General features: G+C 36.1%; 1 protein-coding gene across 13 annotated transcripts in view; it reads left to right on the top strand.

The window, feature by feature from the left end:
• Nucleotides 1-12,389, top strand: part of sntg1 (syntrophin, gamma 1) — a 109,116-nt gene that overhangs the window by 74,146 nt on the left and 22,581 nt on the right. For 12 of the 13 annotated variants that reach the window (XM_089125980.1, XM_089125982.1, XM_089125981.1 and 9 more), the window contains 2 exons: nucleotides 2,900-3,054; nucleotides 8,914-8,963. In XM_089125980.1, the coding sequence (XP_088982106.1) occupies nucleotides 8,937-8,963 (27 nt within the window). In that variant the 5' untranslated portion in view covers nucleotides 2,900-3,054; nucleotides 8,914-8,936. The remainder of the gene's footprint in view (nucleotides 1-2,899; nucleotides 3,055-8,913; nucleotides 8,964-12,389) is intronic. The other variant, XM_039685016.2, reaches the window with a different exon arrangement.

The raw sequence follows: 12,389 nt of genomic DNA, 5'->3' as shown, positions 1-12,389 counted from the left end.
CAGTGTGTTTTTATGTGCAGTTGCATTACTCAAATACAGTTACACTGCTATTGCTGGTGGGTTTTTTTCAGTAATTTAGTCTGGATCTTAAAAATGTAAGCACTTTGAGCTGCTGTTGCACCAGGGTCTAGCAGAAATGAATAGCCTTTGTGGCGGCCCGAAGGTCTGGCCATTATGATGGTGATAAGTATACTTGTTGAGTTCCCAGTCCTCTGTGACCAACGGAGTCGGCAATACAGCAAAAACCCAGCTGTAGTTACAATTGTGGTGTTTTATCAAAGGAAAGGTTAAAGATGTCAGCCTGAGAAAAGCTCAGAAGGTTAGCCGGACAAGATAGTTCACTAATGGACACGGCGAGATGTTTCTATTGCCCACATTTACAGTTATTACATGTCTCAGCTGCTGTAATGACACACGCACATATGAAGCAAAATTAAATGAGTCAGCCATGCATAATACAGTTTTAATGGTTTTATTTTAGACATTTCAGAAAGGAAATCATGGGGTAGGGAAATTAAATGTGTGAAGTAGTGCTCAGCGTTGAAAGCACACAGAATGGCCATGGATGAATAAGCCTCAGGATGGGAGATCACATTGCATTGTGCTATTCTCTAATAAACCTCCACGATCTCCAATTCTGAGTTGAGGCAAAAGAGGCAATTTACAAAAACATACGTCTTGTTACTGTTTTGGAGCCGATCCACGGCTACTTAACCGGACTGCTTTCAGATAGTTAAATGCTTGGGCTGTTCCTGCAGATAATGCTCTTAAACTAGCACACTGTTTAGGAGCTGAATAGTTTGGAAGCAATCATGCACTAACATTATGAATCTAAAGGGTAAGTCGTGTATTTGGAAGCCCACCGTTTTAATTTGACTGTATTGACTATGTGCTTTGTGTCTTCAAAATCTCTCTCAGGGAACAAGTAAGAAATAGATGAGGCTCACAATGGAAGTGATGTAAATTGTTTTAGATTGCTTCGCTCTCAATGTTGGCCACTAAATGCAATTACCAGGATTCAATATTTCTTCTCAAAGTCCTTAGGAAAAGGAAGCAGCAATGCATTTTTTACTATGTGTTTTATTTTCACATGTAGAGGCCAAAATATCTCATAGAACAGTTGTTTGAAACTTCTAAAAACATTGCAAATGTTCACACCCTAAAAATGCTGGGTTGTTTTAACCCAATTTTGGGTAAAATATGGACAAACCCAGCCATTGGGTTACATTTTTAAATTACATTTTTATAATATTTATAATATATAAAAATGTAATATTTTTATATTATAATATAATATTTTATATACCCAAATCTGGGTTAAAACAACCCAGCATTTTTTAGAGTGCAGTGTTAAAACCATTGCGCGCTCAGTCCGAAATTTGCGTCCGATATTTTCGCCCGTTAAAAAATAAATAGGGCCTCACGTTATGTCAATCACACTTGCACAATGCCTCCGAAACATTCGTCCGTCATAAAAAAAAACTAATCGGGTTCGATTTCCTGCGTTTTTCGCATCCCTATCAAGCAGTTTGAATGGTGTTTTCCGAAGCATAAATACGAAAAAACGCATACGAAAATTTCGGACTTACAGTTTTTTAATATCTTCTCCATTTAAAAGTAGTCATTTATTCCCTCTCATGTCTTTTGAAGCTCTTTTCAATAGCCAATTATCCTCCCATAACACAACATTTATTCATAACAGAATTTCTAAGTTACTTATAATCAGCAAAACATTCTGTTATCGTCTCATCTCAATTAAATGTTTCAAGTAAGAATGAAACGACATGCAAATGAGATCTTTACGGGGGTTTTTTTGGGTGAACTACTGCTTTTAAAGAGAAATTTTTGATTTCTCTGATGTACTATGTGCATTTTAAGATGTTTAAAGGTCAAACAATTGGACATCCAGTTTTAAAAGCATGTCAGTGGGCAGTAGATTATTTGTCAGTTCCTGCTCTCTCCTCATCTCCATCACTCTTTCTCCTTATCTTGCCCCGTCTCTTCCCCTCCTAAAGCTGAGCTTTAACTGATGCTCTTTTCATTTTCGTCTGTGTCAGTGAAGAAAGTAGGGATTGAGGGATTTTACTTAAGGCTTTACCTCAAAATTCATTTACATTCATTATTAATTGTATGCCTACTATGATGAAAACGGCTTTGTTAATGTTTCTTTCCCTCTGACATTAAGAGTTACTATGCATTACATGAACCACGTAAATTAGGCCTATTTTCAATTCAGAATGGCGAAATTAGACAAAGGTTTATCAGTTTGCCTGATTATTTTTGTCGGTCGTTTAACATTTCTATCCTAAAACAGCTGTCAAAAATGAAATGTTTAATTTAGCTACAGTACTTACATGTTATCTCGCACTTTATTTCCGTTAACAACTAAAACGTCGCGCTGGAATTCGTGCTCAGCAGTTTCTGTGAACATAAGCCCGCCTACTTCGATTTGATTGGTCATCTCCCATATTTTGACATTGACGAGCAGTGACAGACCAATGAGGCAGCTCAGATGAGATGATCTTGGTGCAACACTAAAGTAGAGTTATTACTATATTAGGCAATTATTTTACAACCTTTATTATATACACCACGACCACGGAAAAATACACTGTGCACTTGGAACTGAAACTTAGTTTTTTTTTTGGTTTTGGACTTAAAAGCACAACGCTTAAAAAAATATGACTCTTTAACAAATTTATTTTAGAATCAAAGTTATTTTACAAAAGCTTTTACCGTGCAAACTGTCTTAACAGTGAATGCACAGCAGGCTGCCGTCATACTAATTCAGGCTCTGATGCTAAAAAGAGCCAAAATACATGTAAGAAAAAAATCTAGATAGACTAATCGACCTCAATAATCGACTGGCCATCCTAACAAGGTACTTGTTGTACTCCAGCATCTGCAGGACTCTGGCTGGGCCTGAGGGCCAAAACCCTGTACTGGAATAAAGGAAGGAAGAAAAGAAAAACATCAGTCCTGAACAAGCCTCCCCTGCCTCCTTCCCCATGGCTTGACCTCCATGCTTGCTGTGCTGCAGATCTTTCCCTGGAGGTAAGCCTAAAATACCCAGGCCTCTCGCTGGAGCTTGACAAATCGACTCATTTGCTGAGTAGGTGATCTTAAAGCAATAGTTCATCGGAAAAAAAAAACGACATTCTGTCATCGTTTACTCACCCCTCTGTCAGTCCAAACTGGAATGATTGTCTTTCCTCTGTGTGCTGTGAGTTTTGAGTGCCACGGTTGCTACTTTATGGTGCTGTTTTTGTCCTTATTGAAGCTTGACAGCATCTATAACAGTTTGTTATAACAGTTGATTGGTAATTTTCATTGTTCCTTTAAGAACATTTTAGGCAAGTTTATTTATATATTTAAATTACATTCATACACAATGGTAATTCAAAGTGCTGCACATAAAAAGGAAACTCAAAAAAATGACTCTTTGAATGAACATTAAAAAATCATGATTAAATAGCTTTATTTCAGCATTATGCAATTCTGTTATTCCAATTTAATGCACTTGCGTTGGGTCAACTTAATTTATTAAGGTTGATTGTATGGTTGGGCACAGCTTAATTTAATAGTGTCAGCCCAACTAGTTTGCAATGTTTTAGGCCAACTGATATGATTCAGGTATTCTAATTCATATATCCATTAGAGCCCGACCGATAAAGGATTTTGAAGGCCGATACCGATACAAATATTTTTGGGTTTTAAAATCCGATATTCCGATATATCGGCCGGTATTTTTTTTTTTAATAAATATTGTTGGATTTCACACAGGTGTAAAAGAAAAGCTAACTTTCTGCACAAAATACGTTTGATACTTTTTCTATATGTCTAAATGTTCACTCCTCGCAACGCAAGTATAACTTACATTTTACAATGCAGGGACTGTAACTAGAGATATGCTAGCTATAAATACAGTAATCATTACTTTATTCAGGCAGAAAAAGTTCATTGTTGTTTCCAAGCTCATTAATGTTAACGTTAGCGGTCTTCCACTGATGATATTGGCATTAGCTTGCTTTGTGGTTAGCTAGTCTATGATGAGCCATAATTTAGCAATAGATAACATCATACTGCAAGTTGTAAAACATACATTTTCAATATAACAGGCCAAGGAGAGATGATTCAAGCGTGTTTCGTCCGTTTTTATTCTATTTTTTAAAAATTCAATTATCGGCCATTATGACTGCCGATACCGATATTATGGAAAATGCAAAATATCGGCCGGCCGATATATCGGTCTGGCTCTAACATCCATAATAGCCAACTATTTACTCACAATAGCACTTTTTAGCATCTTAAATGATAAAACACATATGCTTCATCAACCAAGGCATTAGTTGACAGTATTGCTTAATCAGTCTTCAATCTAACCAAATGCTCCACTTTTCTTCACAATGGTAACCCACTGTAATTTAAATGGTTCTAATAATTTCAATTTAATTGAACATTAAACACAACTACGCACTATCAGTTCTTCCCCTTTTCTAATTTTCTCAAAAACACATCAAATAACACTTTTGATTTATGTTTCAACATATGCATAATGCAAAGCATGTTGGGTACTAACAAGCACCGCCCAGTTTCAGTTAATGCAACCCAAATCATTCATGTTGTCCAGCACAAACGGATTAAGTAAACTTTTTTACATATATTTTAGCAGATTGAACACAATTAAATTAAGTTTGGACAAAATATATAGCAATTGTGTTGCTTAAGCTCATTTTAATTAGCCAATTTGAACAAGCAGCAAAAATATTTTTTTGGAATGCAAACAAAATAAAAATAACAATATAAGCAGAGAATACCCCTATCTGGATGGACGAGTCAGAGAGTTTCACAGCTTCTTGCTTTTCTTTGAGATTTTAGCTAAATTAACTTTACTGTCATGTTATTTGGCAACATATAAGGCTGTGTTTCATCACAGTGCAGAAAGCTTCTGTCTGCCATGATTTTTTAGAGACATCTCCCAGAAGGAATTGTTCTGAGACGCCCAACTGATGAGGTGCCTGCATTAAAATAATGTTGCGGATGAAAAAAAAAACCCTGCCATACCGCACCGGCCTGTTAACATGCAAATCACATCTCATTTTCACAGAAAGGCAAAGCGAGTGAGTCAGTGTGAAACTGTGTACAAATCTGAATGCCAAGCATTATACTAAGAGAGAGCAGGGCAAAGAAACAACACATAGTAAACGACGGTGTCATGTTGAAGAACACTCAACAACATTTCTATTTTGGGTTGTAAGCCACTGCAAATGCAATTTAATGAGCTGTGAATGTATAGGAATGACCTTCTATTGATTTTTAGCTGTGTTATTTTTAAATGAAGCAGCACTGTAACAGTGTTTTATGAATAAAAAGTGATAATGTTTGAAGGCGTATCTCATGATGTCGGTTTATAGAAAAGCCGTTATTTGTACAAGAACTTTTGTTTTGTGAGATTATTTTATCACAATTAAGCATAAGCTCCCGTTCTTATTTTAATTGACAGAGTAATACGAATCTAATGAGAATCATCGTTAAAAAAAAAAATAAGATTTACAAAACAAAACGTTAAAAAGACTGTATGCATCGCAGGAATGAGAATTTAGGGAGGGATATCATAAAATATCACAAAATAAAATATCGTCATTTTTGAGGGGGCGAAATGTGACTTGAACGTGTTTTGTGGCATTTTTATGGCTTCAGTAGAGTGCTAAAACTTTATAAAACGAACTTTATCAGTGTTATATTGCGTCTTTTATCATTGTTTGTGACATGTAATGTTGGTTTATTAGTCTCTATGGCCTTAGGCCACTACTATGAAAGCAGGTTCAAGCTTCATCGAATCAATAAAAACATAATGGAATATTTTTCAAATGCTCTACATTATAAACCATTGGGCATCCTTCTGCATTTATATCTCTGCCACATCTTTGATAGATGACAATGGGAGCGATTTCATTAGCCACACGTTAAACTGATGGTCCTTTCTCTGTCCGTGTGAAGGAAGCTGCAAATGCCACGCACGTGGAACGACCTCATAGAGATGTTTATTAGGGAACGCTCGTTCTTGCCACACCAATGAATTATTCATAAAGGCGCTCTCTGAAGGCCTTGTGTATTCTGCCTGGACTTTCTAAGCTGGAATCGATCCGTGGTGGAAATTCTGAGTGATCCGCGACATCTCCTTCAGCTTGGAGGTTTTAAATGGGGATGTAACTCATTTTGACAGATGGCACTCAGAGGTACTCACCATCTCTGCTTTGGAGACACATATCCCCTCCGTTATGAGCCTCAGATTGCTATTTCCTCTTAAGTGCACTCCATGTGAGGACAAGGTTCGTCACTGAAATGACTTTTTGTCCATTTTTGATATATAATGTGGAATTGAGAGATGAGGGCTCGCCAATAGATCTTTCTTATGAAGGTGTCTTATGGCACAGGCCACTTAAGGAGGGATGTCCCAGTGTTTTAGCGTTAAAGCCCACTCAGAGAAAGAACACTCTGATTAAAGTGCTGGAAAAATAGCCGGCTTGTCCTTGCGTTTGGAAAGTGTTGAAAACAGCCAGAGAGAGCCGTAATCCCTCCATATTTACCCGCTGAGTGGTCTCAGACAGTGCAAATTATGCGATTGTTGTGATTAAGTGTGCTCCGCTGGTTGTGATTTTAATTTGAGCCACGAGTGAGTCCTCTGAAATAATCTTCAGGATGTTCCAGTGCACAAGCAGCATTTTAATGGCGCGAATAGTGTGATTCTTTTTGCTATATGAATTATTAAGACGTTTATAAAGGAGCACAGTATGAAATGCCTCCAGTGATTTATTTTCCCTGTTCAAATAAGTATCACTGTGTACCGGAAAATGTGTTGGGTCACAAAACTTCACAATCTCACAAATAATACATCTGAAAAGGAAATATAGGATATTTTTGTAGTGCTGTCAAACCAATGAATTGCGATTAATCGCATCTAGAGGTTTCTTTTAGGACTGTGAAACGATTAATCACGATTAATCGCATCCAAAATAAAAGTTTGTGTTTACATAATATATGTGTGTATAATTATTTTGTATATATTAATACACATACGTATATGCATGTATATATTTAAGAATTTTTTTTATTAATATATGAAATATTTATATTTATGTATAATATGAATTTTGTATAAATGTATATACATGCAAATATTTCTTAAATAAATACATGCATGTGTGTGTATTTATATATACAAAATAATTATGCACACTACCCACACATGCATTATATAAACAACACAAACTTTTATTTTGGATGCGATTAATCGCGATTAATCGTTTCACAACCCTAGTTTCTTTCAGGACCACTATCGCCAAATACGACTGACAATGGGCTCTATGCACGGCGGTATTTCCGGTGAAGGTTTAAGGATGCTCGATAACTTCCAGTCCAATGCAAAACCGAGAATTTATATTGAATTTTATACTCCATGGTTATACTAAAGAAACGTTAGTCACAAAAACAGATAAAACAGACACCCCTCGTTGTGTTTATGTTTCTTTTTAAAATTATATTAAATGAACATAACTACATATAAAATTACATCTAAACGCATGTACGTTTCGTTTCAAAGATCGGAGGATAGTAAATTTTGAAGACTCTGCCATAATCCCGTTTTCCTCGGTTTTCCTCCGCTTTAATCTCCACAACCGGAAATGGACGAGCATCCTTGCGTCAAATGCGGAATTTATGCGTGCGCCCATTAGCGTACAGTTAGGATTGGCAAGAACTCTACTCTTGTGTAATGGAAATCAGTCCGCATTAGACATTCTTATAAGGACTCCAATGTATTTACTGCTGCTCTATTTCTTGAATCCACAACAAATCTTGAGACTGACAGAAATCCACATAGGGTTTGAATGTGATAAAGTTCTCATTGCAGCCTATCATGCACAAAATAATCTGTTTCTCTTTGCATAAACGCTCATTATTAAACAATTTTCTGATTTCATGTTCATTGCTACTTACTCCAAAAAGTAAAAACTGCACTTGAAAAGAAAAATGTGTGTGACAGTAGAAGAATGGGTTTGGGCTTGTACGGCCCCTCATATTTTTATGATAAAATTGTGTCATGATTATCATATTTACATTTAGTCATTTTTAGCAGACGCCAATGCCATTGTTATTCCGATCATAATTCAATCGTTATGCTGAACTTTAGAGATGCAATTCACTGTGGTTTGGCTTGCATCTTACATCTTCATAAACAAAGATATCATTGTAATTTGTTGGTTTAATAACATTACCACCAGCCCTGACCACCATAGAGTTTGTTTGCATGCTGTATTCTTATTGCACAATGAAGCATTCAAGCAGACTATGTACAGCAAACCAGAAATTGCAGTACATGTTCATAGACCATCCCAAACAGGCTGATATATTGTTTGACAATAACTCTCACTGAATTATTTAGTAGGCCTCCGAGCAACTTGAAATGCCACATTTGCATTTGTATTCAGACATTATTGCTTTCCGGTTGGTTCTGAAATCCACATGTTAGCAGAGGAGTGACAAAATAAAAATGTAGCACTTTTAGGAGTTTTTTTTTTATTATTCACAATATCAAAAAGCATTGCAAATGGTCTCAGTCTCCTTAACTTTGCGTGTCCAGATGCCATAATTTGTCAAAACAAATTTGCTGTGAAGAGTTTTGATTACATTTGTATGCTTTCATGCAAGACTGAGTTCCTTCGCACTGCATGAAGCAACCAGTGATTCATTTTTAAATGCAACTTCATTTATCTGTAATGAATTTTTCTTTACTTGCTTTGCCCCACGTGCCACTTTTATTGCAAACAACATTCATCATTGAAGGTCAATAACATTTAGCTTTTGCTAATGCAACTTGTTTTAATGACATCTTCTTCATGTTTGCTCTCGCAGGGCTGTTTCTCTGACCTTAGCACATGGATTTCAAGACTTCAAATGAAGAGGTAGGTATTGCTTTATATGCCACTTTTTTCAAAAAACATTAGATTACAGTAGATTACATGCTCATACATCTTGTGACAGATCCATTTAAGCGTTATTTGTTGAACGAAACTCTATCCAAATAAATGTTTGGTGAAGTCGTTGAGGCAGGCAGGAGCACCACGATCAAATAAATGGATTTGTTGACTTTCCACTGGGGAATAAAGATGTTAGATGTGCTTTAATTCCCCTTTAGGAAACAGGGTTATTTAGCAGACTACAGATTTACGGTTTCATTCTCTGAAATTTGACATTTTCAACATTGTAAGGAGGATTATGAGGTGGGCAACACTTTATTTCAATGGTCCACTTTAGTCATTCTAACTATAAGTAACTTTGCAACTACTAACCCGAACCATAAACTAACACTCTTTTGCAGTCTACCGTACTCTAATGAGAGTTAGTGGACATGTAGTTGCAAAGTTAGTTATAGTTTGTAGTATGTTTAAAGTGGACCATTGAAATAAAGTGTAACCATGAGCAGTTACAGAAAGTGAAAATAGACAGTGAAAATGACCTCTTACTTGTTGCTAGGCAGATTATTTCATACATTTGTAATGGCTTTAATATCATTTACAGGCAAGATTATAAAACAATGTCAAGTCAAATTAGATCAATATTTCATTTCCATGTATTTATTTAGTGGTCTTAATCACCCTGTTGGAATTTAATTTGTGATAATGACTGACTGACTGTAATTTATATCCTATATATCAATGTCTATCAGCTAATGAGAAATATTGATCGTCCACTAATCTGGATGTTCTTCTCAGTATGTTAAAATTCATGACGTTCGATGTCCTGCATTATAGTGGTGCAGTTTGGGGTGGGATACAGGACTACCATGAATGCACAGAGCACAAATTGAATAGCTTTCGGGCTCAGAAATGGGGACACGGCAGAGCGCTTATGTGTGGAAGATTAATGAGCGCTCAGAGGAAGATAAGTCTTGTGTATATAGACTGAGGTGTTTCTATCTATTTACAAACACTGCTGCACTTTTTTAAATGTGATGTACAATACAAGATTCGAAACTTTGTGGACAGAAAAAAAAGCTGAAATTTTTATTGCTGCTTTGTTAATCAATAAATTCTAACACCTGTGTCTATTAAACATTTGACAAAATCACAGCATAACATTCAAATTTGCTTTTGCGCTGCCACTGATCCATGTATTGACATGAAACAGCTTTTCAACCACAGTATCGCTATTTCTGTGTTACAATCATATTATCGCAGAAGTACTGGGATAAATGTTTATAGTTCGGATATAAACACTGATGTCTGTGGTAGCGATCAAAATACATTAAATCAGCTTTATAAAATAACATGCATACTTCAAATAAAGATTGTATCAATCTCATCGTTACACCAGTAGGTGGCGACAAGTGACTTTTTAAAACATTTATTTGTCATTGAAACATTCGTTCAAGAGATTCATTCAGAAACAATGATTCATCCTGTAATGAAATAATGAAATATTTATGAGTGGGATATTTAATCATTCATTCAAGAGATTCTTTCAGAAACGCTGATTCATCCAGTAATGAAGAAATGAAGTATTTATAAGTGAATCATTAATTCAAGAGATTCATTCAGAAACGCTGAATCATCCTGTAATGAAATAATTGCCCAGATCATGGCATCCTAAGCACTCACAGTCTTTCTCTGAGTCCGCATTTCGTGACGTAACGCCGCTTTGACTATCGCGAAAAGTCTCACATCAGTGCGGGCTCGGCACAAATTGGCCGCTAAGCATCGTGAGCATCCTTCTGAAACCTAAAATAGTTCACTTTGAAATTAATTTTTGGTATGTTTTAGCTTACCTCAAGGCCATCCTAGATGTAGGTGTCTTTGTTTCCACAGTAGTTTCAATTTTGATATTTTTAGGTCAAACCGTTCTTGTCTGTCAGTCATATAATGGAGGTCTATGGTCACCACCTCAAAGAACATTCACAGAGAAGTCCAAATTAAACATGATTTAATGACTCATAAATGTAAGTACACATTGATGGCCTAAGACACGAAACCAAGGCGCCCACGCCCTCAGATCACTTGGATGTTGCTGTGGTTACAAGAGGTAAAAACGATATAAATACTGTTTGTTTTCTCACACAAACCGCTCGTTTCGTGTCTTAGGCCATCAATGTGTACTTAAATTTACGAGTGATTAAATCATGTTTAATTTGGACTTCTCTGTGCATGCTCTTTGAGGTGGTGACCATAGACCTCCATTATATGACTGATAGACAAGAACGGTTTGACCTAAAAATATCAAAATTGAAACTACTGCGGAAACAAAGACACCCACATCTTGGATGCCCTTGAGGTAAGCGAAAACTTACCAAAAATTAATTTTAAAGTGAACTATCCCTTTAACGGACACGCGCACCCGGCAGCCATTGTACGTCCACAAGACCAAAAGTGCATATGAATTGTGCCATTTAGGACAGAGTCAATACAACAAGTGAATTCTTTAAGAGTAAGTTGTTGTTGTTGTTTTTTTTTATAATCCATTTAGATTAATTAAACATTTCTAAAAGACTGCAGCCAAAAAAACAAACAAAAAACATTTAGTCAGAACCTCTAATAAATTACATGTTATTTTGTTTAGTTTTCCTGTTCAGAATTGTGGTAGAATCATGAAGCTCTAGTGATGATCTACATTTATTGTAGAGCGTGTGGGTGTTTTAACTCTGCTAAAGCATCAATATGAGAATCATGGAAGTGTTTCTTGTTAACTGTGTGAATGAATGCATCTCAGTTGCAATATTACTAGACTAACTTTGTACCTCTGGAATGGCCAGAGTCAATGTGTGAGCATGTTTTGACTGCAAATCTCAAGGGTACACTAAAAATGGCTGACACTAGATCGCCATGGCAACAGAACCAAGCATGTGTCCTAGCAACTGAAGTTATAGAATAAATTTCGTCCTGGCATAAAGTGTTTGACCTGACTTTGCAAGAAATCGCAATGATGTGGATGCCAGACTCAACAGAAAATTCAGGTCTCTTTCATTTTTTTATGAGTAACTGCTTACCAATCAATTTGGTCATCATAGGAACGCGTCTTACAACACAACTGGGCCCTGAGGAAGGGTTTTTTTTGTATTTTTTTTACAGTGCTGACAAGTGGAAAAGCCAAAATATACAGACTTACAACATTTGTAAGCAGCCTCGTATTTCATTTTGAAATTATTAAATATGCATTGACAAAAATTACTCACTTATTCACTTGCTGTGGTTTCATTCTGAATTTATGTTGATTAGATAATTTTCTATAGGATAAAATATATGTACATGCCTCTAACAGACCGACTAGCATAGTAAAGCTACGTTCACGATCACGAAACGCGGTCACCAGCACCACATACTGTATGAATGTAGCCC

Source organism: Pimephales promelas, chromosome 22 (genome assembly GCF_988280905.1).
Source record: "Pimephales promelas chromosome 22, fPimPro1.hap1.1, whole genome shotgun sequence".
Taxonomy (NCBI): Eukaryota; Metazoa; Chordata; class Actinopteri; order Cypriniformes; family Leuciscidae; genus Pimephales; species Pimephales promelas.
Note: the sequence above shows the minus strand (reverse complement) of the source record. Positions and strands in the feature narration are given on the sequence as shown.